At 58.6% G+C, this 27778-nt stretch overlaps 1 protein-coding gene across 1 annotated transcript; it reads right to left on the bottom strand.

Moving 5' to 3' along the window:
• Positions 1-604: 604 nt before the first annotated feature.
• FIGNL2 (fidgetin like 2) lies at positions 605-26793 on the bottom strand. The gene is made up of 2 exons (XM_087442373.1): positions 26629-26793; positions 605-2717 (listed from the first exon to the last, which is right to left on the bottom strand). Exon 2 carries the CDS (start codon positions 2704-2706, stop codon positions 724-726), a length of 1983 nt encoding a protein of 660 aa, XP_087298499.1. The 5' UTR covers positions 2707-2717; positions 26629-26793; the 3' UTR covers positions 605-723.
• Positions 26794-27778: the final 985 nt, after the last annotated feature.

Here is a 27778-nt window from a genome sequence, read left to right as displayed (position 1 = left end):
AACAACAACAAAAAACCCTTCTTTGGGTGTTTTTTTTGTTTTCTTTTTTTTGTTTGTTTTTTTTTTGCTTGACCCTCTCAGACCCAAGGTTGCAGCTGGGTGAGGGATAACAGAGTGGGAGGGAACTCCTTACCCCCTCCTCCTCAGCCCCTGGACCTCCAGATCTCCTGCAAAGGGACACTGCAGTCTTTGAATGAGAGGGACAGAAGGCAGGGAGAGGAACCAAGACAGAGAGGGTGGAGAGCAAGGGATAGAGACAGAAGGACAGAGAGTGATGGATAGAGATGTGGGAGAGAGGAGCAAAACAGGGTCAGCATTACGGGGGCGACAGTCAGTGACAAAGCGAAGGGGAGAGAAAACTACGCGAATGCAGAGAAAGGGGAAGGGTGGGGGAGCCGTTCAGACAGCGAGGAGACAAAAGGCTTGTGGCGAGAGAGCAGGAGTTCCTTAGGCCCCGGATCTGCCGTCGCCGGGGCGGAGATGGCAAGCTTCCCGTCCACAATAAATAGGAAAAACCTGAGTACACAGCGCATATGGCATCTATCTGCCTAGCAGAAGCATTTTCCTTCCCACGACAAAAAATCCACCGGCAGCCCCTCCCCGCCCCCACCCCACATTCCGCACTCGGGCACCCTCCCAGCCCGGTTTGGTTCAAGACATCCTCCCACGCGGAGGGCACGGGGAGGGAGAGGCGGCGGCTCCCGCGGCCTCCCCGGCGCGCCGTCAGTGGCCGGAGCCGTACATTTTGTCCCACTCCACGAACGAGTCCAGGTCCTTGGGGGAGGCCCTAGGGCCCACCTTGGCCAGCGCCGCCTCCAAGTCCTTGTAGGAGAGGGGGCGCTGCAGGCCCGGGAGGCCCGCCCCTGCCGCCGCCTGCTGGCACAGCTGGCCCAGCTCGCCCCCGGAGAAGCCCTGCGTGCCCTGCACCAGGGCCGCCAACTCCCGCTCGCTTAGCGCGCAGCCCTGCTGGGCCAGCGCCCGCTGCAGGATCTGCCCGCGGGCCGCACCGTCGGGCAGCGCCACATAGAAGCGGAGAGCGAAGCGCCGGCGGGTGGCCTCGTCCAGAGCCGCGGGCCGCGACGTGGTGCCCACGACCAGCACGCCGTCGGCCCCCGCGCCGCAGCCGCCGTCCAGGCAGGCCAGGAGCGGCGCCTGCAGCGCGCCCGCCACGGCGACGCCGTCCTCCCGGGCCGGCAGCAGCGCGTCCAGCTCGCTGATGAGGAGCACGGCGGGCGGGCGGCAGCGCGCAGCCGCGAAGGCCGCCTGGAGGAGGCGCGCGCCCTCGGCGGCGCCCGGCGCGGCCAGCGTCGCTCCGCGCAGGCGCAGCAGCGTGGCGCCCAGCTGCGTGGCCAGGCAGCGGCCCAGCAGCGCTTTGCCGGCGCCGCGCGGCCCGAAGAGCAGCAAGGTCCGCGGCGGGCGTGGGCTGCCCGGGTAGGCGGGCGGCCTCAGCAGGGGCCACACCAGCTCCTCCTCCAGCGCCGCCTTGAGCGCGCCCTGGCCTGCCACGTCCGCCCACTGCACCGGGGGCCCGCACTCCAGCAGCTTGCCTGTCGCCAGCTCCAGGGCGCCCGGGTCCACGCCTTTGGGCGGCTCCCCCGACGGCAGCGCGAAGCCCCCGCGGGTAGCCGGCGCCGGGGCGCGCTCCGGGAACTTCTCAAAGGGCTCGAGCGGCGGGCCGTAGACGGGGGAACCCAGCACCTTGAGGGGGACGCCGCCCCCGTACTTGCCCGACGCCTCCTCCGCGGCGCCGGGCGGCTTCGCCCGGAACCCGTTGCCCCGACACTCGCCGTTGTCCGCCGCGGGGTAGGAGGCGCCGTCGGCTGCCGGGGCCTTGGTGGGCTCGTAGACGTACTTGCGGTAGCGGCCCTCGGCGCCCTCGTCGGCGGCCTTGCGCTTCAGTGACAGCCCGCTCTCCACGCCCGGAGCGGCCGCCGGGAAGGTGTAGGAGGCGGGCGCCGGCCGGGGCGGGCCTGGCGCGGGCAGCGGCGTGGGCGCCGCCAGGCCCGAGGCCAGGTAGGGGCCCGGGGCCGGGGCCGGGGGCGGCGGTGGGAGAGCCCCGTAGCCCGGCTGCGCGGCGTAGCCCCCCGCGGGGTAGTTGGAGAGCGGCCCCGAGGGGCCCTCGCCCGGCGGCGGCGGGGCCTGCAGGAGCGCGGCCGGAGGCGGCGGGGGCAGCGCGGCGGCCGTCTGCGCGCAGTAGCCCGGGGCCAGGTAGCCCCCGCCGTAGCCCGCCGCGTATTCGGGCGCCGCCGACGGGCCCCCGCACGCATTGCCGGTGTAGAGGGGCTCAGGCAGGTTCGCGGCTAAAACCGGGGAGCCCCCGAGGCCCCCGGAGCCGCCCCCGCTGCCCGCCTTGGTTCCCGGGAGGCCCTCGTGGAGTGAGGCCAAGGGGTAGGGCGGCTCCGGCCCTGGCCAGGGCTCGGGGTCCCCCTTGGCGCCATTGAGGAAGGCGGCGTCGCCGTAGCCGCCCAGGGCGGGGCGCTCGTAGGGCGAGTCCAGGACCCCTGAGTACTTCTCTGCGTAGCGCTTGAGGAGGTTGGAGGCAGTGAGGGCAGAGATGTCGTCGTGTGCCCAAGCATAGTGGCAGCGCTGGCGACCCCCAGGGGGCAACTCCAACTTGTGGGCCGGCGACGGGGTGGTGGAGGAAACGTCCAGGTGCTGCTCTGGCCACTGGTTGAGGGGCTGGGCGTGTTCCGGTGTCCAGTGCATCTTCGACAGAGCTGCAGGCAAGAGAGAGAAGCCGCTAGTGAGGTCCTGCAGAGCCTCGGGACCCACCGACCCCAGCCAAAGGCCAACCCACTTCGCCTGCAGCTTGGGACAGGCTGTTTTCCGGCATCCATCACCCGCGGTTCCACCCTCCTGGGCATCCTTCTCCAGGCACCAAATACACAATATTTGCCGTGCCCTTCAAGGCCCGGATTACAGTTATCTGAAAATACTTAACGCAGACCCAAGAGGGATCTGGAAATGACACATTTGGCCCTAACTTCTTATAGGCAGTGATTATTATTTTGTCCTGGCCACACCAGCCCTGCAGGACACATGGTCCTTACTTTCAGAGCTAACGTAGTGAAGGGTCAGGCAATGGGTGTGACACCCCAGCCCCAGGAACAGTCAAACCCACGTCGGGCTCATTCAGCAACAGATGTTTGCTGCATGCCCAGCATGGGCTAGGCACTACAGAGACACTAGGGTTATGCGGAGATGAGTGGGGCCTGCCCAGGGCCCCTGGCCTAATGCCCAGCAGTTTGATGGTCATAATTGCTCTGTTCACCCCAGCCTTCCGTGAGATCCCAGGGCCCTCTTGGGGCCTGAAGTCAGAGATGCTGGTGTCTTGGGCAGTGCCTCATGGTCTCTGGGAAACCCTAGAAGCTGACCCAGAAGCATTCACTTCCTTTCCACTTGGTTTCTTTTAGCCTCGGCCTGATGAAGTTAGAGTACCTGGGTTCCGGACCCAACTTGGCACATGATGACCATGTGCCCAGGGAGGTGCTGCCACCTGCTGCCTTCCCGACAGGTGTGTCACCGCAACACAAAAATGGTTATTTAGAATAAGCAAATCATATTCCAGAGAAGATGAGAGAAAGTTAGCACACAGCACTGCAGTTAGTACACATCATAGAAAGTGGGTCACAAATTTCCCAGTAACCAAATAACTCACTTTGCAAAGTGAAAACCACCACCATACTCAATAGAAGCAAAAATATTCCTGGCATAGAGATCATAGAACTTTTTTCCATGGACCTCCAGAAGCAGACCTGTGAGATGTAATAAACAATGTCTTCTTAGACAGCCATGCCATCAACACTGCAGAAGTGATCCACAGCTGTTTCTTACCCTGTCCCTCAGCACCAGTCAAGGCATGAGCTAAACCCTGGTAAGAGGGATTCGGGGCCTAGGGAGCAGCACTCTCCAGGCAGTTGGCTCCAATGAGTTGGCCTAATCCAGGGATAAAATCTCAAAGACTAAATGGGCCTATGGCATGCTGGGCATGGTTTTTCCTGATGATTATTTCTCAAGCCTAAGCTTTTGATAAGACAGACTTACAGGTTCAGTATTCTTTCCCCAACAAATTTTTATTGAGCAAATACTAAGTGCTGTGCTAGGCATGGGGGCAGATTGAAAGGTGAATAAGATGGTTCAGCCCGGTGGAGGAGACAGGTAGACAACATCCTCTGTGAGGTGGGAAGAGAGGTGTGTGCCAAGGTCTCAGAGGAACACGCCAAACCTGGTTGAGAAGGCCTCACAGGGAGGTGGTGTCTTGACTGGACTTTGAAGAGTGAGAAACCAAGTTGGCCAGACAGTCTAGAGGGTTCCAGCACTTTCGAAGGTGCAAAGCACAATGCATTCAGAAAGCCGGGGCTGTGCTAGCTCACATGCCCTATTCCTCTCCTCAAGACACTTTACTGCCACCTTCTGGAAGATTGTCATAATAAGTCTACAAGTTACCATGTATATTGGGTGAATTGTGCCCCTTTAGAAGAAGGGCTCATGTGCAGTGCACAACCCACCTAACCATACATTGCAAGCCTGGAGGCAGCACCAAGAAATGCTGGGTCACCGGAGCCTTGGAAGTGGGTGTATGTGGGGGGAGGGGTAGAAGAAGAGGCTGAAAGTAATCAAGTCGCTTCTTGGGTTCACAGTTGCCCTTATTTGTGGCAGCATGTCGACAGCACCACCTCTTTTGACCTCACTGCCTCTTATGGCTGTGACCTGACATCAAAGGGAGAGGATGCTCTTTGAAAATAAAACTACTCTCAGCCCCACTGCCTAGGGAAGGCATGAGCCATACACACTAAAGCTTAAAAAGGAAAGTAGTGTTCGTGAGGTTGTTTCACCTCCATCAGAGTGGCAAGAGGGCAGAGCAGAGACAGCAGAGCTGAGTGTGGGGTTTGTGGGGCAAGTAGGCAGCTCTCCAGCTCCTGCTGAGGGGTCTGTGCAGAACAGAGGCATTACCTGGTGTCAGAGGGGCTGATTTCCTGGGACAACCGAAACCTCAAGTGGTCTGGCTACAGGGTCATAGGAGGTAACGTCAATGTTAGACAAACGCGAATACCGTATTATGACACGGACCCCAAGCCCATTTTTTCCTATTTACTGTTATCTGCGCTTTGGATCCTTAATACAGAAAAAAGAGATTTGACCTTGATGATAGCACTTTCCCTGAGCATGTTAAACTGAGCATGCTGGGGAAAAAGAGTGACCCCTCCCAGAAGGACACAGACACAGTAAAGAAGGCTCTGGATCTGGACTTGTCCACACCCACTTCCTTCACCCCCTGCCAGACCCTCTGCTCCTCCTCGTGGCTGTTGTGTGGTGTCCTCCCTGCTCCTCCCACCCAGCTCCTGCCCTGGCCTGCAGCAACCTTCACTTAAGTCCCTACCCTCAAGACCACACACTCTGGTTATCACTGAAACTCCCCACTTCAGCAATTGCGGCCTCCAGGCACCCACCTCCGGCCCTCCAAACCTGTCCTCCTGGCTTCACACCCACTCTCCCGCTTCTACTCCAGGATGAGCCCCTCCCTGGAGGGGACCTGTCCACGGAAGCTCAGCCAGCCCACGTGATCTCTACCCTCAATGCCGTCAGATACTGGCCCTTCTACTCCAGGTGATTCTCTTCCTATTTCAGCCAGCGGCACATCTCCCGCCCCCCCTGGCTTTTTGTCTTCGCTTTTATCTACATCTACATCTGGTCCAGGAGGCCTAAGGGTCCATCCACCCCAGCCTTTGACCCCCTCCTGGCCCAGGCTGGGAGCTTGCCCCATCAATTAACTATTCCCCAGCGCCCCCCGCAGTGTCCTGGCTCCCTCCCTGCAGCAAGTTAATTCTTTCCCATCTTCAGAAAGACCTCCTTGACCCTAAGTCCCCCGCTAGTTAGCAGCCCATCTCTCTTCCCTTCTCCTGCAGATCTGGCCTCTGCTAGAGGTCCTTTAGTGGTCTAACTGGGGAGCAGGAGACCAGGTCAGCAAGTTCTGCTGAACTTAGTCACAAAGCACTAGAGACTTCCTCTCACCTCTTCCAAGGGAAAGAACAAAGGTCTGGCCAGAACCCAACTGCCTGAGGATTAAGCTCAACCAAACAACCCCAGGGAGGGCGAGAGGAGGACAGAATTAGAGGGAGAGGGTTGCCTGAGCTACACACAGGCTAAGAACGCTGGCCCCTGTGAGCCTAAGGACACACCTGCATGCATGCACACACCACCGGGAACATGCACAGATGTGCACAGCTGCAAGCACATGTGCATATGCACGTGCGTATACACACCCTGTCTCTCAAGCTTTAAGTGTAGTCTCAGTTGTGCTTCCTGACACACCCAGGCCCACCATGGCCTTGCCTTCCCCTCTGCCCCACTCAGAAGGGCTGGGGTGGGGGAGGTCAGGGGGTAGAGCAGGCTGTCTCCTGCCCACCCCCCGGCCAGGTACAGCCCTCTTGCTCCTACACAGAGACCCTGGGCCTGCCTGTGGCCTAGCCCACAAGCTCCTGCCATTCAGCCTCCTACACCTGGAGGGATCTCCCCAGCAGAGGGACCCCCTGCCTCCCTCCCAGGTCCACAGGCCACCCTCCAGTCCACTCCATCAGCTGAGCTGGAGGTGAGGAAAGGCCCCCCGGACTTGGGGGAAAGTGTGGGCTTTGAGTCAGAGAGACCCAGGCTCAGACACTTACTACGTGACCCTGGGCAGGTTGCCTGACCTCACTCAACTTCAATTTCTCTGTCGGTTAAAGGGCATAACATAGGCCTTGCAGAGTGGCTGTGAGGATTTAAAAAGAGAGTATATGGGGGCCGGCCCAGTGGTGTAGTGGTTAAGTTGGTGCACTCTGCTTCAGCAGCTGGGGTTCGCAGGTTCAAATACCAGGCACGGACCTACACACCACTCATCAAGCCATGTGGTAGCATCTCACATACAAAATACAGGAAGATTGTCACAGATGTTAGCTCAGGGCTAATCTTCCTCACCAAAAATACATAAATAAAAAATAAGAGTATATGTGAAGTATGCAGTCCAGTGTGGGGTATACAGTAGTATGTATGATGAATGGTACAGTTAAGAACCCAAGCAGCAGCCCAGTCTTGCTGAGTGACTCGGAACAAGTCGCTTCCCCTTGGGGTTGGGGGAACTTGGAGAATATTCTGTGGGTGAGGGTCCTTCCAGCTCTGGTATGACAGACCTGTCCTCATGCCATTTCCCCAGCAGCCCAGCACTAGGGGCAGAGCCGGTCCCTTTTCTGTGCTCCACACGCATGATCCTACATAGCCCTCACAACAGCCCTGGGAGATCATCATCACCATTGTCATCATCCCCATTTTACAGATGAGGAGACTGAGGTACAGAGACATTAATACATCCCCAAGGCCACGAGCTGTTACATAAGTGGAGCAGGATTCAGACCCCAGCAGTCTAACGACAGAGCCCAGGCCCTTCCCTCTTGGCCGCACTGCCTCCCTGGTCCAGCCTTTGGTTCCCACAGCCAGAGAAGAGCCTGAGGCCGTGACACAGCCTACACCAGCGCTCATTTCCTTGGCCCTCTGGAAACATGTTTCTGTATTTGCCTGGGAATGTGGCTATGCCTCCAGTGCTGTATATTTACCCTTCAAACCTGCAGTTGGGAGCACCTACCCCCTGGGGGGGTCCCACGTGGCCTACGCCCCCCCCCCCCCCCCCCGCAAGAGAATTTGTGTCCTCTCGCTGCAAAACAAGCAGAGCTGTCCCTTTCCCTGCAAACTTGCCATCTGATAAGCATCCACACCCCTAGGCTGGGCAGGCTTCCTTGTTTGGGTCTGTGGCCTTCCCTGGGGGTGGCTGGGACTCGGGAGAAAAGGCAACTTTCTGCCACTGTGGCAACTGTGCCGTCCGGGGAGCCAGGTCGGCTCCTGAAGCAGCTCCCTCTCTGCAGACCCTCACAGGCCAAGGGCCTCCCACACAGGAGGCTGGAACTCGCTCCACTCCAGCCCCAGAGTGCAGTCCCTCAAACCCACAGGCGCCGGAGAAGTAGTAACAGGAAGAATTACCTGGTGGAAGGGTGAGTAAAGAATTCCTTAAACCCCTCCCCTCATTTCTAGGAAGTCCTCCAGGATCTACGAGAGAAGTCACTCGGCCTTCACAAGTGGCCAAAACACTCAGTGTGCCGATCGGTCCTCGTGGACCTGTCCAACCCCCGTGGGCCATGCCCGGGGCACTGCGTGCATGGGGCCTGACGCAGGCTGGGACAGTGTGATTGATAATAAGAAATGTATGTTTAGTCTTGGTCCACTGTTCCTGGCTCACAGCTCCCAAAACTCTTGGAATTTCCGGAGCAGTAAGAGCGATGGGAACATCTTTCCTTGCAATTTCATTTCTTGTCCTCAGTTCCTGAAATAGCTTCAGAGCAATAAAGGTGAAACGGGTGTCTTGTTATTCATAACAAGCCACTTTCAACCACACCTGAGTTTATGTTGATAAGGTGATTTTTGGAAAGCTCCTAGGTAACCTAAAGATGGAGGCTGGTTGCCAGGGGTACCAGCCATGATTAGAGGATTGGAACTTTTAACCCACCCCACACTCCCTCCCACCTCCTGGGAAAGGAGAAGGGGCTGGAGACTGAGTTCAATCCCCAATGGCCAATGAGTTAATCAATCATGCCTATGTAATGAGGCCTCCACAAAAACCCAAAAAGACGAGTTCAGAGAGCTTCTGGGTTGGTGAACACGTGGAGGTGCTGGGAGGGTGGTGCCCTGGAGAGGGCGTGGAAGTCCAGTGCCCTTCCCACATACCTTGCCCTGTGCATCTCTTCCGTCTGGCTCTTCCTGAGTTACGTCCTTTTATATTAAACCAGTAATCTAGTAAGGAAACTGGTTTCTTGAGTTCTGTGAGCCGCTCTAGCCAACTAATCGAACCCAAGGAAGGGGTCATGGGAACCTCCGATTTATGGCCCATTGGTCAGAAGCACAGATAACAACATGAACTTGCAATTGGCCTGTGAAGGGGGGGCAGTCGTAGGACTGAGCCCTTAACCTGTGGGATCTGACGCTGTCTCCACGTAGCTGGTGTCAGAATTGAGTTAAATTTGTAGGACACCAGATGGTGTGGCAGAATTGGCTGATGTGTGGAAAACCCACACAGTTGGTATCAGAAGTGAAGCAGCGTGAGAGTAAAGTAGAGAGACACAGGAAGGGTGTGCTTTCCCCTCACACAGGCCTCAGACACTCCTCCTCCACCCCCCAGCGTCCCACGGCAGCAAACACCCTGAGCTGTCACGGTGACCATGGGCAAGACACCTAACCTCGCTAAGCTTCACTTTCTTCAGTTGTCAAATGAGACAGTTGGTGTGGATGGTGGACCTCAAACTTTTCTCTCACTAGGAACCCTTTAAAGTAAATTTTATACAGGATGCAGTGGGAAGGGACCCCAGCCATGCAGTATCAACGACCCCCTTCAACTCCCTAAGGAGGCCCCTAACAACGCTTCTCCATCACACAGAAATTCTATGATTCAGAATTCCATTACCCTAGGGGAGGGAGGGGACCCGGCCCAACAGGGCTGGGGGTGGGGCAGGGAAGAAGGGGCAGCTGTGTGGCGGGTCCAGGCCTGAGTGGAGAAGGGGCCAATGGCCGCCCTCCTGGGCCAGCTCCTCAGTTCCATTATCTCCGCCCGGACAAAGGGGCTGGAGTGGAGAATCCCATTGTTGGGCCTCGTATGGAAATCTCATTAATCTATTCACCGCGGCTCCCACAGGCCTTTTGTCCCAGGCTTTTTGTCCACTGCTCACAACTGGTGCCCCAGGGGGTCTCTGGCCGCCTGGCAGAGCTTGAACAGGACTGTTTCCCATCCACTGGGCAGTGTCCCTCATGCCAGCCCCCGGTTACTGCAAGAGGAGAGGAGAGGGAGGGGTGACGAGAGGACTCGGAGAAGGAGTCACCTGCCACAGCCTCGCACCCACCACACAGGAACCTCCTCCCCCGGTCCAGGCCAGAGAGCAGCCTCCAGCACAGATTGACCCCCAGAACCCTGCCTGGGGGACCCCTGGGGCCTGGCACAGGGCCTAGCATGGGTAGGGCTCAATAAATGTTTAGGGGATGAACCAAAGGAGGCCAGAGAGGTGGCTGCAAAACTGCACGTTGCAGGGGCTGCAGCCCGTTTTCTGCAGATACCACTCTGGTTTCCAGCCAGCAGACACTTTCGTGATACATTTAGTGTGCCGGATCCTGAGTGTCAGCTGTTAGAGATGCAGAATTGCATCAAACTGTGACCCGGCCTCAGGGACTCTATCGTCTAACAGGGAAGATAAGGGAAAAGTGGTCACGGCCGAAAGAAAGAAAGAAACAGAAGGAAGAAAAGAATGAATTCTGGAAGTTCGGAGACAGTTGAAGCTATTTTCGGTGGGAAATCAGGCAGCACCTATTACGAGTCCTATGAGGATGGGAAGCACTGGGGTATGTGCATGGACTCCAGGTTGGTGAGAAGAGGAGGGACCGAGCCGAGCAGGGAGCGCCGGCACGTCCCTGTCATCACTCACTCACTGTCTACAGCACCCCACCTAATAGCTACTATTTACAGATGACAAAACTGAGGCCCAGACAGGAGATGTGCCTCGCCCAAGGTCAGAAAGCGGGCCTCCTCCCTCTGGCCAGTGTTTTCCCCACCTCCACAGGCTGTGGTAAGGCAAGGATACGAACTGAGGACAGACCCCTGAGGGGAGAAGCAGTCTGCCCACGGGATCTGAACAGTCTCCCTTCCTGTCCCTAACCTCACTCTGGCTGGAGAAATGATGCAGAACTTGGAGCCGGGAGGGGGAGGGGAGGAGCACAGGAAGATGAGGACGGCCGCAGGCATGCGCTCTGAGGAGTGGGAATGGTCAGGACAGGTGTGGTCACTGTTGGGGTGATTCTCTTCGTGTCTTAGGGCAAGTTGCTTGTCCTCTCTGTTTACTGTCTGTGCACATCACAGGCCTCTCTGATCCCTCTGACCACACAAGGCAAGTCAGCTTTCCTCTCCATGCATGGGGCCTAAAGAAATCTAGAAAAACTCAGGCCTGCTGTTTCAGGCCCACAGGGTTTTGCTCACACAGTTCTGCCCATCGGAAATGCCCTCCCACGGCCAGCTCTTTCCCATCCTTCAAGGCCACAGTGAGTCCTGCCTCTTTTCATGCGTCCTCCCCGGCCACTCCAGCCCTAACTGACCCCTTGCCTTCCCGGGCACGCTGGAGAAAGTCCCTCCTGGCAGCAAGGACAGAGCACATTCCTCCTCCCGTGCACTGCTTCCGTGCCCTTTCACACTCGAGGACGCTGCTCCCTCAAGTCTCCCCTCTCCTGCAGAAGCGCTTTCCCCTCTCTACTGGGTCATTCTCATCAGCCGACAAACAGGCTGTTATTTCTCCATCCTCGGGGGAACAAGCTCGAAATAATCTCTTGATCCCCCTCCAACTACACCCTATTGCTTTCTGCTTGCTTTTTAGCAAAACAAAAACCAAGAAGTTTAGAAGTTGCCTATACTACTATTTCGGATTCCCCCCTTCCATTCTCTCTTGAGCCCTTCCAGCCAGGCTTTCACACACAGCACTCCAGTCACCCACGTGCATGACCACAGGGTTAAATCCACGGTTCAGCAGCACTGGACTCAGCTGATCACCCTCCTTCTGGAAAGTTCTTCACCGGGCTCCCAGCCCCCTCTCCTCCTCAGCCTCTTTTGCTGCCCTCCTTTTACACCCTCACCTCTGAGCCTTGCAGAGCCAGGGGCTCAGTCTTTGGAGCCTTCTCTCCACATTAACTCCTTGGAGACCACATCCAGTCTCGTGGCCTTGACCATCGTTTGTACACTAAGGATTCCTGAACGAGGTTCTCCAGCCTGGGCTTCTCCCCTGACTCCCCGATGGCGTAGTTAACCTTCTTCTTGACACCTCCACTGGAATATTTAATTGGCATAATTAACATGTCCAAAAATCAAACTTCTGACTTCCTCACCCCCGACCTACTCTTCCCCGTCTTCCCCATCTCAGAAAACGGCAGCTTCATCCTTTCTAGTTGCTCAGGCCCGAAACCTTGGGTCATCTCTAACTTCTCTCCTTCACACCTCTGACCAGCAAATCAAATCGGCCTTGGCTTCAAAACCTATTCAAACTGCAACCACTTCTCACCAGCTCCAGCGACGAAGCCCCTCACCGCTGACTGTGGTAGCCTGCTGTCCCGCCTCCCCACTTCCACCCTTGGCCCCCACTATCTATTCTCAACACAGGAGCCACGAGGACCCTTGAAAACATGTCTGATCATGTCATTCTTCTACCCAGAAGCTTCCAGTGGCTCTCATTTCACTCAGAATAAAAGCCAAAGTCCTCACAGTGGCCTATAAGGTCCTAAAGATCTGCTTCCCCTTTCCTCTGGGCCTCCCCTCCAGCCACAATGGCCTCCTCGCCGCTCCCCCCACACCAGGCTTGCTCCCACCTCGGGGGCCCTTGCTGCACTCTGCCTGCAACACTCCTTCCCCAGCTCTCTGCACAGCTCACACCCTCACTCACTCCAGGTCTCTGCTCAACTGTCACCCCATCAGACAGTGTCCCCCTCAACCTGACGTTCTCCGTAGCACGTCATAAATCTGACCTACTAGTTGCTTTATTGTCTTGTGTCCACTAGAAAGTTCCATGAGAGCAGGGACCTTGTTCACTGTCATATCCCAAGCATCTAGGACAGTGCCTGGTACACAGTAAGTTCTTAATGGACTCTGCAGAATGGATGGATGGCTGGATGGATGGTGGATGGATGGATGGATGGATGGTGGATGGATGGATGGTGGATGGATGGATGGATGGATAGACGGATGGTGGATGGATGGATGGATGGATGGTGGATGGATGGTGGGTGGATGGATGGATGGATGGATGGATGGATGGATGGTGGATGGATGGTAGATGGACAGATGAGCAAAGAGGCTTGAAATTGCCTCTGTGCCCAAATAAAGAAAAAAGTCAGGGTGACTAAATTTGAGCCCACATGAGATGGTAAGGGTGACAAGAGGCAAAGCCCAGGACTTCCCTCGGGAGTGGACAGGGAAGGGTGCCTCCTGGAAGCGGGGTTTGTGTCTGCGAACACCAGAGGAAACTGCCCACCCAGCCCCCAGGGACCCCACCTGGCGTCCCTTTCTTTTTAATCTTCTTCCTTCTCTCTTCCCCTGGTCAGGACTCTGGGAAAGGACAAAGGGGTGCTGGAATTCCCATCAAAGGCCACCGGACACGTGGTAAAGAGATCAGGACCCTTGGGACCCAGCCTCCTCGAGGGAGTGAGGCCTCCCCGCCAGCCTGGCTCCTCTCTGGGGTAGTGGGGTGCTCTGGCCCTGGACTCCTCATATGTCAAATGCCAAACAGCAGGAGGTGAGCCTGAGCGAGGCTGGCCAGGCGGCCCCCATCTGGGCCGCGTGCACACACGCACTGGGGGGAGGGGAGAGTGCAGAAATCCCTGCCTGTGTCGCGGTCAGGGCCACAGACAAGCTGCGACCATCTGTTGTCGTCTTGAGAGGCCAGGCCAGGGGCCCAGCACCCTTGGGGATAAACCTTCCCTTTCTCCCCGCCTTCTAGTGTGTGCAAAGAACTTTCCTAGTTACCACCTGGTTTCACCCTCACAACTTCTCTGCCAGATAAGCATATTCTCCCCATTCGGCAGGAGAGGAAACGGAGGCTCAGAGAGGGGGAGCGATCCTCTCAAGTTCATAACAGCCAGTAAGAGGAGACGCTGGGACTCGCAGCCCATTCTGCCAGCCCTCCCCATCCCAGCCGTGGCCAAGGTGCCCGGGTGCCAAACACAGGGCCCTCACTGGGCTGGGCTCTCAGGCATGGCCCTTCCATCCATCCCTGGCTCATTGCTCAGCTCCAGCCCAAGCCTGCCCCACAGCCCCCTCTTCCAGGAAGCCTTCTAGGACTGATACCTCCAAGGAAGTTCCTAAGATGCCTCAAAGTCTAGAGTCTGTACAGCCTCTCTTTCCCACCCTGGGCAGTTGGTCTGTCCCTGGATGTTTGTCCCCCTGGTGATCCAGGACCTCTTAAGGGCAGCACAGCCATCCACAGGAGCGGATGAGTCCCAAAATGCACATGATCCACACTGGGGCGGGGGTCCGACAGACTGCGGAGGGAAGAGGCCAGCCCCAAGCCACACAGCCAGGAAGGGATTTGCACCCAAGAGCTTGGCTTCCACCCCTGAACACAGCCTCTAACCCTGTGCTGTCCCAATCGCAGCTGCTAGCCACAGGTGGCTATCTAAATTTAAATTCATTAAAATTTATCAATTATTTTTAAATTTAAATTATTTATTAATTATTTTTAAAATGTATTATTAAATTAAATTTAAAATTCAGTTCCCCAGCAGCACGAGCCTCACTCCAAGCACTCAGTCGTCACGTGGGATAGTGGATACTGTACTGGTCAGCGCAGACGCAGAACCTTCGCGTCATTTCAGAAGGTTCTACTGGACAGCGCTGCTCAAACCCCAGGCAGGCTCCTTCCAGCCAGCGTGCTCCCCACTGCCACGGGAGCCTCTACAGCTTTCTCTTGAACTTGAATGGAGCCTCACTTCTTAGGGTCTCCAGGTAGACATCCCTGGAGTCAGACTCCTTTCCTTAGGATTCCTACGGAGTTTTATGCCAGGCTGAGCTCCAGCTTCCCCAGGAGCCAGGGAGGGAGGGAGGGAGGGCTAACTGGACGCACCCCCTCCCCACCAGCCCAGCCTGTCCTGCCTGCTGCCCTCAAGCCCAGCGCAGGAGAGGAGGGGCAGGCTGAAGAGGAGGAGAGGACGGTAGGACAGGGCAGTTTGTCATCTGGCCCTTCAGGCTGTGCTTCCTTCCCTCCCCCATCAGCTGCTCAACACCCCTCCCCCCTCCCCTACCATCCTCATCCTCATCAAATCCCAAAGACAGATGGGGGCCAGCACGGAGAAACGTGACCACAGTGAAAGCACTCTCAAGTGGCAACAGAGTCCGGGGGTCACAGCTGTGTCCCCCGAGGCCTGGCCAGTCCCTCACGTCCAGCCTTGTGTCAGCCAGGCCCGGGCTAAAGCGAGTCTCAGTGAGGGAGGGGGGAGACTTAGGAATCTTAGGGGGAGATTTAGGAATTCGTAAGTGCTGGGTTATTCCAGCAGACACGACCCCAGTTAAACGTGCCGTCACTCATGTGGTCACTCATCCATCCATCCATTCAACCCATACCGAATAAGTCCCCACTATGTCAAGATGTAACAAGAGGATGTAAAGATGGACAGGTGGGCTCCCTAACCAGCTTGGCCAGGTAGGGACCTGGCTTGTTCTGGGCTTAATGCTTGTTCCAGGCTAGATGAAGGTCCTTTGTCTCTAGGCAGTGGTCTGAGCAGGATGGACACCCCCACCCCCTCCCCTCAAACAGGCGCACATGCACACACACACACACACACACACACACACACACACACACTCTTTCTCTCTCTCTCTCTCTCTCTCTCTCTCCCCCCCAGCTGCTGCCACAGCCCCCCTCCCATGCTCTCTCTGGCCAATCACAGCACTGAAGTTTAAGTCCCACTGCCCAGCGGCCCCCAGGGAGTGTATTAGCACATTTGAACCGCTCAACCTGCAGTGACAAAGCCCGGGGCCTTGGGAGGAAACACAGCAGGAGGGGTGGAGGCCTGGGGGGAGCTGTCTTCCATACCCTCCCAGGGGAAAGCTCAGGACTAGATTAAGCATTCTGGGGCACAGAGGAATTTGGGGGCCCCAGCTCCAGCAGTGAATAAGCGATCCATAAAATCCCGATTTACACACTCACTGATCAAACGGCCCACAACTACCCTGGGGGGCTGGGGGTGGCTCCTGGGCTTCCCCTACTCTTGCAGAAGGTCCCGGGGAGCCGGGGGCTGGACCCAGGACACAGATCCCCATGTTTTATCTGCAGACTCAGTCTCATCTCAATCCCCATGAGAAGCATCCGTCCCCAGAGCTTGGGGACCTACCTGTACCCCCTGTGATCTGGCTGTCTTTGGGGGTGGCTGGCCCAGTGGCCATCTTTGTCTGCCCTCTGTGAATAACAGCTCTTCTCCTCCCCTGTCCTGCCCCGGGGCTGCCAGGGCTGACTTCAGCCTCCTCAAAGCTGCTAATCACTTTTCCAGCTCTGAAGCCCCCCTCTCCTCCCGCCCCCTTCTTTCCAACAGCCCCTCCATGTTTTCTCTTGATCCTCCTCCTGGTGCTAGAGCTGCTGGGGACGGTCTGAGCCCTTTCCCTCCACCACCCGTCTCACCCCACCCCTAGGCTACACGAGGAGGGGGTACCATCTCTCTAGCCCCCACCCATCTCCCTGGAGACATCAGGTAGGGAGAACCAGCCTGGTTATTCCCTTGCCCCTTCCCCAAAAGAAAACACAGTTGGTCTTCACCTGCTTACATTCTGTTTGCTTCACTTAGTTAGGCTGCCTGACATTTCAGCAACAGAAAACCACTCTGGTTAACAAGCATCCTCTTGTAAATCAAGTGTACCTCTGGAAGGGTCCAGGCCATCAGCCCCTTGCCCCTCAGTGAAGGTTAGCAAGGCTGATTTGCTTCTCCCTGATGCCCACTTAAGGTGAGCTGCACCGAGGAGGCAGAAGTTTCCATCAGGAGGCCAGGGACAGCGAGCCTTTGGGGCTGGGAACTGCTTTAAGGGCAGCGCACCTGCCACAGCCTCTTCTCACTACCTGAGCTCACCTGGAGCAGGTTAGGGATGGACTTCAACTCCTGGGCCCTGGAGACAGGACAGAAGGGGACGGAGGGCTCACAAGGTCAGGCTGATATCTCCCAGAGGCCACTGCATGCTGGGCTGGGGGCCTGACCTCCACGATCTCGTTCAGGCCCCACAGCAGGCTGCTAGGCGGGGACTGTGGTGGACTGTGGGGGAGCCCATCCTACAGCAGGACACACTCCTTTCCTCTCCTTTCCCTCACCTGCACTGGCTGCTCCCAGGGACCCTCGAATGCAGCCCAGACCTATGAGCAACTTGAGTGAGGCAGGTGTCTGAAGGCCAGCCTGAAAGACTGACCAAGGCTGGGGTCTCTGAGCCCACCCTAGAAAGCCCGGGGTCCATCTGGAGGTCACAGTCCCACCTCCTTCCTGTCGCTCAAGGAGTGAGTCAGCCTCTGAGATGTGGGACAAGTGTCTCAGTCTCTGTTTCCTCCAGTGTGAAATGGGGGGACCCAGCATCTCCCTCACAGGCTGGTGTGAGGGCACTGAAGGAAGGTGGTGCTTCCAAGACCCGCTGGAGGGGGCCAGGGGGTGGGGCAGGACAGCAGCACCGGCTCTGACCTGGCTCCTAAGAGGGCTGCTGGCTAGGGGCTTCAGCCTGAGAAAGGGGGGAAGGGAGGAGGACCCAACGGGCTAGAGGGGCTCCAAGGAGAGAAGCGCAGCTCCCAAGCTGCCCACGGGGCCTAGAGTGGACAGCACTGCCCTGCAGGAGTGACATACCTGTCCTGCCCCTGACCCACGGCCGGGGGTCTCTGCAGAGGCTGTGAGGGAACTGAGCTCACCATCACTGGAAATGCAGTCTGTCCCAAACCACAGCTTCCCAGGACGTCCTAGCCTGCCCCCTGGCTCCTCTGACCTGTGTCCTGGGGCAGCTCTTGCCAGCTCCTCCTCGGCCGATTGAGGGAGGAGCCCCAGGGCCCTGCCAGGGTCCCCCTTCTGCCATTTAGACACTTCAGGGCCCTCTTGAGAGCCCACCATGCCAGAGCCAACTTCCTCCTGAGCCACACTTTTCACCGTCCCTGGGAATCTTAGGGGGAGGCTCAGGAATCTAGAGGAGATTCTTTAGGACTCCCTGGATGGCCCCCAAGACCCCAGGGAAAACATCTCTGCCTTCTCTCCCCAGAGCCCATGCATTCACCCAGGCTGGACACCCTGGAGGCCCTGGCTCTCTACCTCTTGCAGCCTCTACCCATTCAGCTGGTCAGTGAGTCCCTGAAATGACCCACGGCTCTCATGACCCCCACCAGGGCTGGCCCCACATCTGGACTCACTGTCTCTCCCTCCTAATCCTTCTTCTGCACAGCCGCCAGGGTGGTCCTTCTGTCTAAAATATAGACCCAACCCCTCCTGACCTCAGAGTAGACACCAAACCCCTTAGCCTGGCACTAGAAGTGGATCAGTTTGTCCTCCCAGCCTCAGACCTTGCGACTGTGGCCCCTTCTATCCCCTCCAGCCACATAGTCCATTCTCTGGGCCAGACGTGGTCACACTTCCAGGCCTTTGCTCCGTCTGGTCCCTCTGCCCAGAACGCCTTCTCCCCAGTTCTGCAGCGGGGGTGCTCCATGCTCTTAGGCCACCATGACTCTCATGCTGTTGCTGGCTCTCTCAGGGGTGCCCCGAGCAAGTGCCCTGCCCCTCGGTCCTGCCATTTAAAGGCCTTCTTTGGAGTTGATGTCACCCGTTCCCTCCCTGCTCCGCCAGCCCTGCCCCTGGGCCTTTGCACAGCAGTCCCCTAGCCCAGTAGCCCGTCTGTTCCCTTTCCATTCTGTCCTTTCCCTCCCAAGGTCCCCTCCCCAAATAACCTTCCCTGGTACAATGGCAGTGAGAAGAGCAAGGCCTTTGGAGTTCTTGCTATAGTACTTGTTCTAAGTAATTCCTCTTTTTGAAGATTATTTACTTTTTCATTGAGGCACAAAGATTTGCAGTTGAAGCCTGTGCTCTGCCCAGCTAGAGTCAACCCCTTCCTGAAGTGCTCAGCTTCTCAGCACAGTATGGAGACAGGAACAGCCAGGCACAAGGCTTTCGGGGGCTTCAGTGCGTGGACACGTGGATGCACATCCAGCCGGCACTTGGTGGAGGGGGCTGTGGCTACTGCCCAGCTCAGGCATGCTGCTCTCCAGGGCTGGGGAAGACCCTCCCAGTGCCTGTCACCTCGTGGGTCTGCACCTGGGGCTCCTCGTGCCCCGGGACTCGGCCCCACGTGGGTGTGGGATTGGATGATGAGGTAGGGCCTTGACCAGCTTCTAGTCATAGGCCCCTTTTGCAGTCTGGTAAACCTGTGGTCTGTTCTCAAAAATACTTTCTTGGGGCGGCGCATGGCCTAGTGGTTAAGTTCGGCTTTGGCGGCCCTGGTTGGGTTCCCAGGAACAGACCTACACCACTCACAGCGGCCATGCTGTGGTGGTGACCCACGTACAAAATAGAGGAAGACTGGCACAGATGTTAGCTCAGGGCCAATCTTCCTCACCAAAAAAAACTTTTTCAGTGCATAAGATAAAAATATATGGGACTACTTTATTTGTCAATTACACCTCAATAAAGCTGGAGGGGGAAATAAAATTTTAAAAATACATGAGGCTACAAAGGGAATTAATAACATTGGGATACAATTCTATCCACGAACTCCTCAGGGGTCATGGACCACAGGGCTCAGCCCAAAAGACTAGAGCCCCCTCAGGCCCCACCCCTCCCCTCAGCCAGGTTTAGGACCCAAAGTTGACCTGAGTCAGTTTGGGTAGCACGTGACCTCCGAAAAGCTTAAGCTTTAAGGCCTGGGTGATCCTGTGTTCCCTGGCCCCATCCCTGTGTGTGGGGTGGGGGAGAGACACGCCCCGCAGGGCCAGGCCTGGGCGGAGGGAAGGAAGCAGGCCCAGGCAGCCCACCTGGGCTTCCCCAGTGGCCGCCCCTGCCCCCTCCTGCCCCTTTCCCAGCCCCGGGGGTGCTGGGCTGAGTAACTCCAGCTATGCAGCCTGGCCGGTCCACCTGGGCGTGAGTGGGCAGGGCTGTCCTCAAGGGGGTGGCCCCCCCACACCTGCAGCCCACAGGGACAGAGAGAGAAAGAGAACTGGGGGGAAGGTGCTAGGCAAAGACTGAACAACCACAGCAATTCCCTCTGTCTGTCTGCTCCTCTATGGGATCCCAACACCCCGCCAAGCACCGCTCTAAATCATTTCATCCTCACAATACCCCTAGGAAGCAGGTACGACTGCTATTCTCGTGTCACAGAGGAGGAAACTGAGGCACAGTTAACTTGTCTAAGTCACCAAGCTAAGAGGTGTGCCACTTGCCCGGGCAGCCTGGGGCCAGATGCCTTTCTGCCTCTCACGTAAGAAGATTTGTTGTTCCCATTTATCAGCTGAGAAAACAGACAGAGGCGTCAGTGGATTCCCACCATCCTCATCAGCCTCCCCCGCCCCCTTAGCCCTCTTCCCTCCCCGCCCACCCCATACTCAGCCACAAACCCTGGAGCCTAGCATATTTCAAAGTGGTTCTCGTAGGACCAAGCAAGTCCTTGCAGGTCTGAGACTCCAGACCCTGGTTACGTCACTGCCACACCCTGGGGAGAGCAAAGAGAGGCAGGGCAGCGTGCTGCCTGCAGACCATGGCTAGGCGAGTGGGGAGTGTTTCCTCAGGAAGAGACTCCTGAGGACCGAATATCTCCGAATACCTGAATGACTGTGGGTATGCAGCCCTGCACAGCCCCTCGGCTCCTCCCTGCCGCTCCCCATCCTCCCGGAAAGAGGAAAATCCTCCATGGAAATTTCTGGGTTAATGTTAGCTGTCTGAGAGCCTGTGGGTTGTCTCTAGAAGTGATGAGCTCCCCGTCAGCAGAGGCCTTCAGCGTGAGGCTGTCTCTACCAGGAGGGGCGCTCCTGGCCCGGCGGAGGGCTCTTCCCCTCCCCTCCGCAGCTTTCCTGGGCCATCCCCACTTGCACGTCTAACAGGCACTGGCAAACCCAGCCAGTCCCAAACTGAACTCCTGACCACCCCAGCCTGATCCTCCAGCTGCCTGCCCCGCCCCGGCGAGGCAGCTCCTTTGTTCCCAACAAGGGGCTCAGACCCTAAGACTCCAGCCTGAAGAGGGCTACAGTATGGAAGATGGTGACATAAGAATGGCCATCCCACATAGAACACAGTCCATCTGGAAAAGGAGCCCCTTCCTAGAGGAGTGAGGGTCCGGCCACTAATGAGTACTGTGGTGGAAAGGTGATTTCCCCTGGTGGCCAGAGAGTTCGCAGGGGCCCCCTCTGCCCCAGCGGAAACCAACAGGCAGACTGGCAAGGGGCAGAACCACAGGATGCAGGTCGGGGAGGTCTTTCTTCAGCATAACCTGAATCCCACCAGTCTTCTTTCCCTACTGGCCTGGAAAGAACAAACACTCCCAGACTCTTGAGCATCCAAGGGCCAAATAGCAGTCAGCAGCAGGGTACTCTTCTAATTCCTACTAATTCCCTACTAATTTTCCTACTAATTCCTACTGCGTTAGGGCCTCTGTCACCTATGAACAGCCTCCCTTGGGGAAACCCAGTCTCCTTGGTACCCTGCCAACGATGCAGGCCATGCTGTCAAGTCACTGGTCTTTTCCCTGAGTCTCCCCACTCCAGCCCATCCTGTGCCCTCTCCCAGCTCCGAGCGTGCCTCTCCCCAGCTCACACACCTGCAGTGGCTCCCTGCTGCACAGAGAATACAAGGAGAGCAGTCCTGAAGGCATAGCCTGTCCCTTTGCCCCTTTGCTAGTTCCCAACTGTCTTGTAAGCTCCTTGAAGGTGGGACCGCATCAGAAAATGGCTGTCAGATGCATGGCTACCTGCATAGAATACCCAGGGCCTGCCACAGGGCCCTGCCGAGTGTGCAGTGAGTGTAGCCACGCTTGACGCCAGGTGCATGTGGCAAAGCAAACCAGGCTCTGGTCCCTCCCGGCCATGTGGGAAGCAGAGGGTTGTTACGGGAGATCTGAGGCAAGGCTCAGGGCCGGGTACGTAGGTGCACAGAGAGTGTGGGGGACTCTCAGGGGCCCAGGAATCTGACCCTGGCTGGGCGCCCTCTGGAGCCTGCACAGTGCTGGGTGCTCAACACAGGTCTGTTAGAGGAAAATGCAGCCTCCTGGTCACATCTTCCCATCCATCCCTGATTAATCCCAGCACTGGGCAGGGGAGCAGGTGGCCTGAGTCCGCCTGCAGGCAGAGGGCGGTACGCTTCCACCTCCTAGATTCCTGAGGTAGCCCAGCTGGCTCTCCTCTTGGCTGCCTCCTGAGCCCCCTGTGCCCTGACTCTGCTTTGGAAGGAGCTTTAAAGATGGCCCGGGTGACCCCTGCCGTGGGCCACGACGTTCTCACACGTGTCCACTTTTTCTCCTTTCTCCTTTATAGGGAGGTGGGTCTCTGGAGGCCCTGGGTTCCGAGTCACTGAGCAGGTCACCAGAGGCAGGCGTGTACTTCAGAGACAAAGGGGCACACTATTTGAAACCAGGGCCTCTGTCACCTATGAACTCACTCACTAGTGTTCTTATCCCCATTCTGGAGATGAAGACATTGAGACCCAAACAGAGCAAGTGACTTGTCCAGGGTGATTGCACCTGATGAGTGGCAGGGTCACTGCAGCCCAGGGCTTGGCCCCTAGGGTGGGGGCCATGATTGGTCATCATAAAATGGAGTCGGGGTCACAGCCCTCTGGAGGCTGGCCCACGGCCACTGCCCAACATTCCCATTCACTGAGAACTTACCCCCCACCTCCAGTCCCCAAGATGAACTGCAAAGGCTGACACTGTCCACACCCCAGTCCTAACGGGAAAGAGAGCAAGGTTCCCATTGCACTCCCCTCTCCTTGGCTGGGCCAAGCGGGGAAACGGCAGCGTCAACAGCAATTACAGCCCTGAGCACTGTCGCCTGCATTTCTGCCCAGGCCCTCATGGGCCCACAGCCACCCAAGACTGGAACTCAGGGCTCCCAACTCCCAGCTCCCGCCTCACTTAGTCCTCACGATAATGCTTATGCGGTGGGCACCGTTCCTGTCCCATTCACAGATGAGATATAGAGTATTTAATAAGTGCTGCATGACTGTTCGCTATGATTCATCAAGATACGTATGAAATTGCTCGGAGAAGAGCTAGGCTGTCTCGCCACACATCCTTGTTCCTGGGCACAAGTGGATCCTAAAGCAAAATAACCCCCGGACATCCTCTCTCCAGGTGACACACTCAGAGATGAGATGACCAGCCCATACTGGGACCCAGGCAGTGTGAACCTTTCCCACTCAAAGGCTGGCCCAGCACCTTGATCGGCTACCCTTGGTCCCTTTGCTCATCCTGTCCATCCGCCAGTAACAAAGTCATGGAGACAGCACTGAGTGTGGAGGTCAGCAGTGCTGGGCTACAGGCCCGACTCTGCCCTCAGCACTACAGAGGGGGCTGGACCAGGGTGAGGGCTTCTTGATGTAGGGTGCCCCTGGGCTTCGGGGGCCCAAGAACCCTCTAAAGCAGAATGCAAAATCTGGGTCAATTGATGTATTTTTCTGGGGACGGCTTTCATCAGTCCTTGTGAGGGATCTGTGAATCAAAAAAAGTTATGGACCCCCAGACTAGGTGATCTTGCAGGCTCCTTCCATCACTAGTATTCTTGGGCTATATGCATTTAAACGTAAATGCCACTCCCCATCCTTCAAGGCCAACTCAGCTGCTGCTCCAGGAAACTCTCTGGTTTCTTGCCTCTTTGACTGTAGCACTTGCAGGCTTGGGGCCCAAAGACTTGCAGGGTCCCTCCTGCCTAGATCTCCCTCACCAGCCCACCAGTTCCTAGAAAGGAGGAGGGCCAGCCCAGGGCTGAGATGGCAGAAGACGCCAGGGCACCCCATAGTCGGCCTAGTGTGGCTCGCCCCTGCCCACAGCCTCTGTCCACTGGAAGGCAGGCGCTCTGGGTGTTGGACCCCAGCGGACCCCAGCGGACCCCAGTGCACCCAGGCATCAGGCCCACCTCTCCCTGCTGCAGCCCTGGAAGCTCACTGAGCCATGCTCCTGTGGGGAACCTGGTTTCCATTAAATCAGGTAAAGGACTCATTAACTGCCAGCCAAGTCAAGAAGAAGCAAAGTCCTGCTAGAAGGCACAAGGAGGGTGAGGGAGACTAGCCTGTCCCCCGCCCTCCCTGGCTGACCCATGGTGGGGGGAGGGAGAAGCGGGGAGGCTGGGCTCCTAAGGGTCCAACAGCAGCAGTAGAGCTGGGGGTGGAGAGTGGGGGCAGTCTTGGCCCAGATAATAAGCAATTGTTAATGTGATCCATATGGATCCTGACTGGCCTCTCTGTTTAACAGGATGATAATGGCAGGGAAAGAATGCTGGTCTGTGGGGAAAGGAAGGGGCAAAGTCCTCCCCAGACTTGGGGGGTGGGGGAGGGTCAGCAATGAGGAGGAGAGAGAGACCCACCCAGGGGTCTCCACCCACCCAGGAGCACAGAGCTATTTGCCTGAAAGTGTCCAGATTCCGTGCTTTGCAGGCTGCCCTTACGAAACCCCTTTTATTCAGCCAACAAATATTTACGGGGCACCCACAAGGTGCCAAGCCCTGTGCCAAGCCCAGTGGGGGTGGGGTGCAGGGAAGTACATGCCCCACCACTGTCCTCCAGGAGGCAAAGCCAGGTGTGGACTGAGCCACAAAGGCTGAAAGGAGGCACAGGTGCAGGGCTGGGAGGACATGGAGGGAGGAGTGACAAGAGCTGGGGGCTCTGGGGAGGTTACATGGAGGAAGTGTGGCATCCGAGCTGGGCCCTGAAGAATGAGGAGGTTGGGGAAAGACAAGGACAATGGGGAAGGCATTTGGCTGAGGGACACCAAGAGCAAAGGCAAAGAGGCGTGAAATTGCGTGGAGGGAGTCTGAGATCTCAGCAATAAAGCTGCAGCCGAGGGGAGGGGATTCTTGCTCCATAAAAAGCTGTGGCCATGGATAACCACGAGGAAGGCAGGAAAGGGCTCTGGGAACAACACACCCCGGGCTGGCGCCTCTCCCTGCCCCCTCCAATCTGTGTACTGCAATTGTCCACTCAGGGGATCCTCAGCGCAGCCGCAGGGCCTCGGAGGCCAAACTCATCCCTGTGTCTCTCAGCCTCCTTCTTCTTCTGGGGACATTGGGGTCCCCTGAGGAATGGGGGTTTTCTGGGCTTCACCAGGAGCAACTCCACCGCCTGACACAGCTAAATTCCCTTTGGCCTGAGAGGACTTTGCCCCAGAAAATATTACAGTGAGGGCATGAGGGTCGCTCCTGACAGGGCTGGCTGCTACGGACACCAAAGGAATCAAGTGGAAATAAATGAAATGGCGTTAAAGATGGGAAACCGGGATTTACGAGGCCTGTCACCCGGCCCTGCACGGCCGGCCGGCAAGCCCCGCCCCTTTCTCGCCCACCCCAGGAAGTCCCGCTCCGCCCCCTGCCCGGCAGCTCGCGGCCACCGGGTACCCGCGCGGCTGCTGCGTCCGGGCGGCGCGGCGGCTCCGAGGTGCCCAGCGCGTCCGTCCTCGGCGGGCTAAGGCACAGCGGGGACTGGCGCATGCTCCCGGCCGGGAGGTCGGGGAGTGAACTCCAGCCCGGCCGCTTCCAGGAGGAGGCACTGGGGTTTCGGGTTGGAATCTGGGAGGGTCTGGGGCTCCCTCCGCAGGGTCAGAGTTCTTTGGACCACGGCACCACCGGGGCCACGCCAAAGACTCCACAGGGAAGACTAGGGACCGAGAAGTCCCCTCCCACGGAAGCCCAGAGTGGGTTGCAGCCGGATTCCCACTCCTCGCTGCCTGGCCTAGGGCAGGAGTCCGCTCAGCCGCGGCAGCCCGTGCGCACGACAACACAAACATTCTTCCGTCCTCTATTCTCCTCCAAATTAGGTATCCATGGAGACAGGGCCAGGCAGCCTGACAGCCCCACGGCCTAATCCTGATTTAGTGACCGTCGCTTTAACAGCCCACCCACCCGTCCACCCACCCCTGCGCTCCGGGCTGCCGCTGGGCGCAGGCTCCAGGCCGCTCACACTCTCCCCTGTGCAGACCCCTTCCCAGGCCTCCTCCGCCCGGGAGGGGCACGGGGCCTGGAGGGGCCGGGGAAGGGGGCCTGCATTTGCTGAGCACCTACTGTGTGCCCGACCCTCTGCGGAGGACCCTCTACAGAGCGGGTTCCTAGCAAGGGAATTTCTGAGTAGACCAAGAGAGGGCTCTTGGAGTGAGAAGTTTAAGGGGCTCTCTCTAGAGAGCGGGGAGCTCAGAGGGTCTCCCTTGTAGCCTACAGCCCACGGGTGAAGATAAGTGCAGCTTCCCGCAGGACCCTGACTCTGAGACGGGAGCTATGCTCTCCCAGGCCAGAAGAGAAGAAAGGAGAGGGTGGGCAGTAGGGGCGCAGGGCCCAAAGTGGCCTCAGTCTCCTGTCACTGCCCCGTCACGATGCTGGGGAATCTCTGGGCCAGGAACCCAGCCCCCAACCCCCTCCCACACACACACAGGGGCCGCTGGACAAAGACCTGACGGAGTGGGAGGGGCCTGCGGGCCGGCCCTCGGGCTCTGGTCACAGGATCCTTCTGGGACCCGAACCCGCAAATCCTGGCTCCCCACCCCCCAATCCCGCAGGCTCCCCCCAGAGCCGGCTGCTCGCTATTGCTGCAGCGTCCGCACCAAAGGGGGCGGCGAAGAGGGTGCCCGTCGGCAGCGGAGAGGAGATCCCCTTCTTTGCCCGCCCCCTCCCCCCGGGAAGTGACCCTCGGCTCCCACGCACCCGCCCGGGTCTCTCGCTGGCCTTGCCCTTCGACCTCCGCCTAGTTGAGCCCCGCGCCCCGCAGCCCCCGCCCTCTCCGGCCCTCGCACTGCCCCGCGCCCGCGGACAAAGCTCCGGACACCCCGACCGAACGGTCACCACCCCCTGACCCCGGCCCGCCCGGGCGCTCCCGTGCCTGCCCCCGCCCGGGCCCGCGGCCCCCTACCTCGGCATCCCGGCCGGGTCCTAGGTGAGTGTGCGCGGCCTGGGGGGGCGTCCGGCCCCGGGGCCAGGGCGCGGGCAGGGGGCGACAGGCCGGGGCTGGGGGGCAGCGGCGCTCACCATCCTGGAGCCGCTACTGCTGCGGCTGCTGCGGCCGCCGCGGCCGGGAGCGGGACTGGGCAGTGGGGGTGGCCGGACAAGGGGCCGCCCCGGCTCCCCCCGCAGGCAGGACCCCCCACCCCCGCCCCCGCCCCCGCCTCCCCTCGCCCGCCCCCAGCGCCCTCCCTCGCAGGCCTTTGCTCCCCTCCCCTTTCCCTGCTCCTCCCCTCCCCGGGTGCCCCTCCCTTCCTCCAACTCCCGCCCCTTCTCGGGCCCTCTCCACCCCCGGCTCCCTCCCGCCCTCCCCCACCGCGCCCCCGCCCCGCCCCCACTCCTCTGGGCCCGCCCGACCCCTCCTCTCCACCCTCAGGGCCGGCCCCGCCCCTCTCCCTTCCCTAGCTCTAAAATAAATTAGCCACAGAGGGGGGGAAAAAAGAGCAAATGACCCTTGGTGTGCAGTGTCCTTGCGCCACTCTCAGGCACGCCCCCTCCTCGGCCGTCGGAGCGGGAAGTCGGGGTGGGGGCCGGGCCGGCCGGTGAGGGTGGGGGCGCAGGCCCCCGAGGGGGTAGGCCGGGATTGAGCAGCGGGGCCCCGAGCCTGTCCGCTGGGTGTGAGCGGCTTCCTGGGTCGAAGGGCAAAGGGGAAGGCAGCCGCCCGGCCCCGCCGTGTCCGCTCGCCGCCCTAGACCCCATCTCCCAGGACCGCCTTGGCCCTTTGGCCAAAGCCTTGTGGACTCACGGTTTCCTCCCCCGCCCCCAGGTGAACTGAGCACCTACTGCGTACCGACGCGGGATGCAGAGGGGCGGGACACACACAGCCCGGCAAGTCCAGCCTCTGCCCCAATGCCACTCCGAGTGGGGGTGGGTGCGGGGGAGGAGGGCGAGCCCTGGACATGGACAGCGGAGGGTGGGGTGTGACTTATAAACGGCCGGCTTCTCTGGAGGGCTTCGCCAAGAAGGCGGCATTCCCACTGGGCCAAGCAGGATGAATGGTGGAAGGCGAAGACGGAGGACGAATCCCAGACCTGTGGTCTGCTTAGAGGTGTCCGCAGGCG

The sequence above is a fragment of the Ceratotherium simum genome, chromosome 17 (assembly GCF_057802395.1).
Source record: "Ceratotherium simum simum isolate JZ-2026a chromosome 17, ASM5780239v1, whole genome shotgun sequence".
NCBI lineage: Eukaryota > Metazoa > Chordata > Mammalia > Perissodactyla > Rhinocerotidae > Ceratotherium > Ceratotherium simum.
Note: the sequence above shows the minus strand (reverse complement) of the source record. Positions and strands in the feature narration are given on the sequence as shown.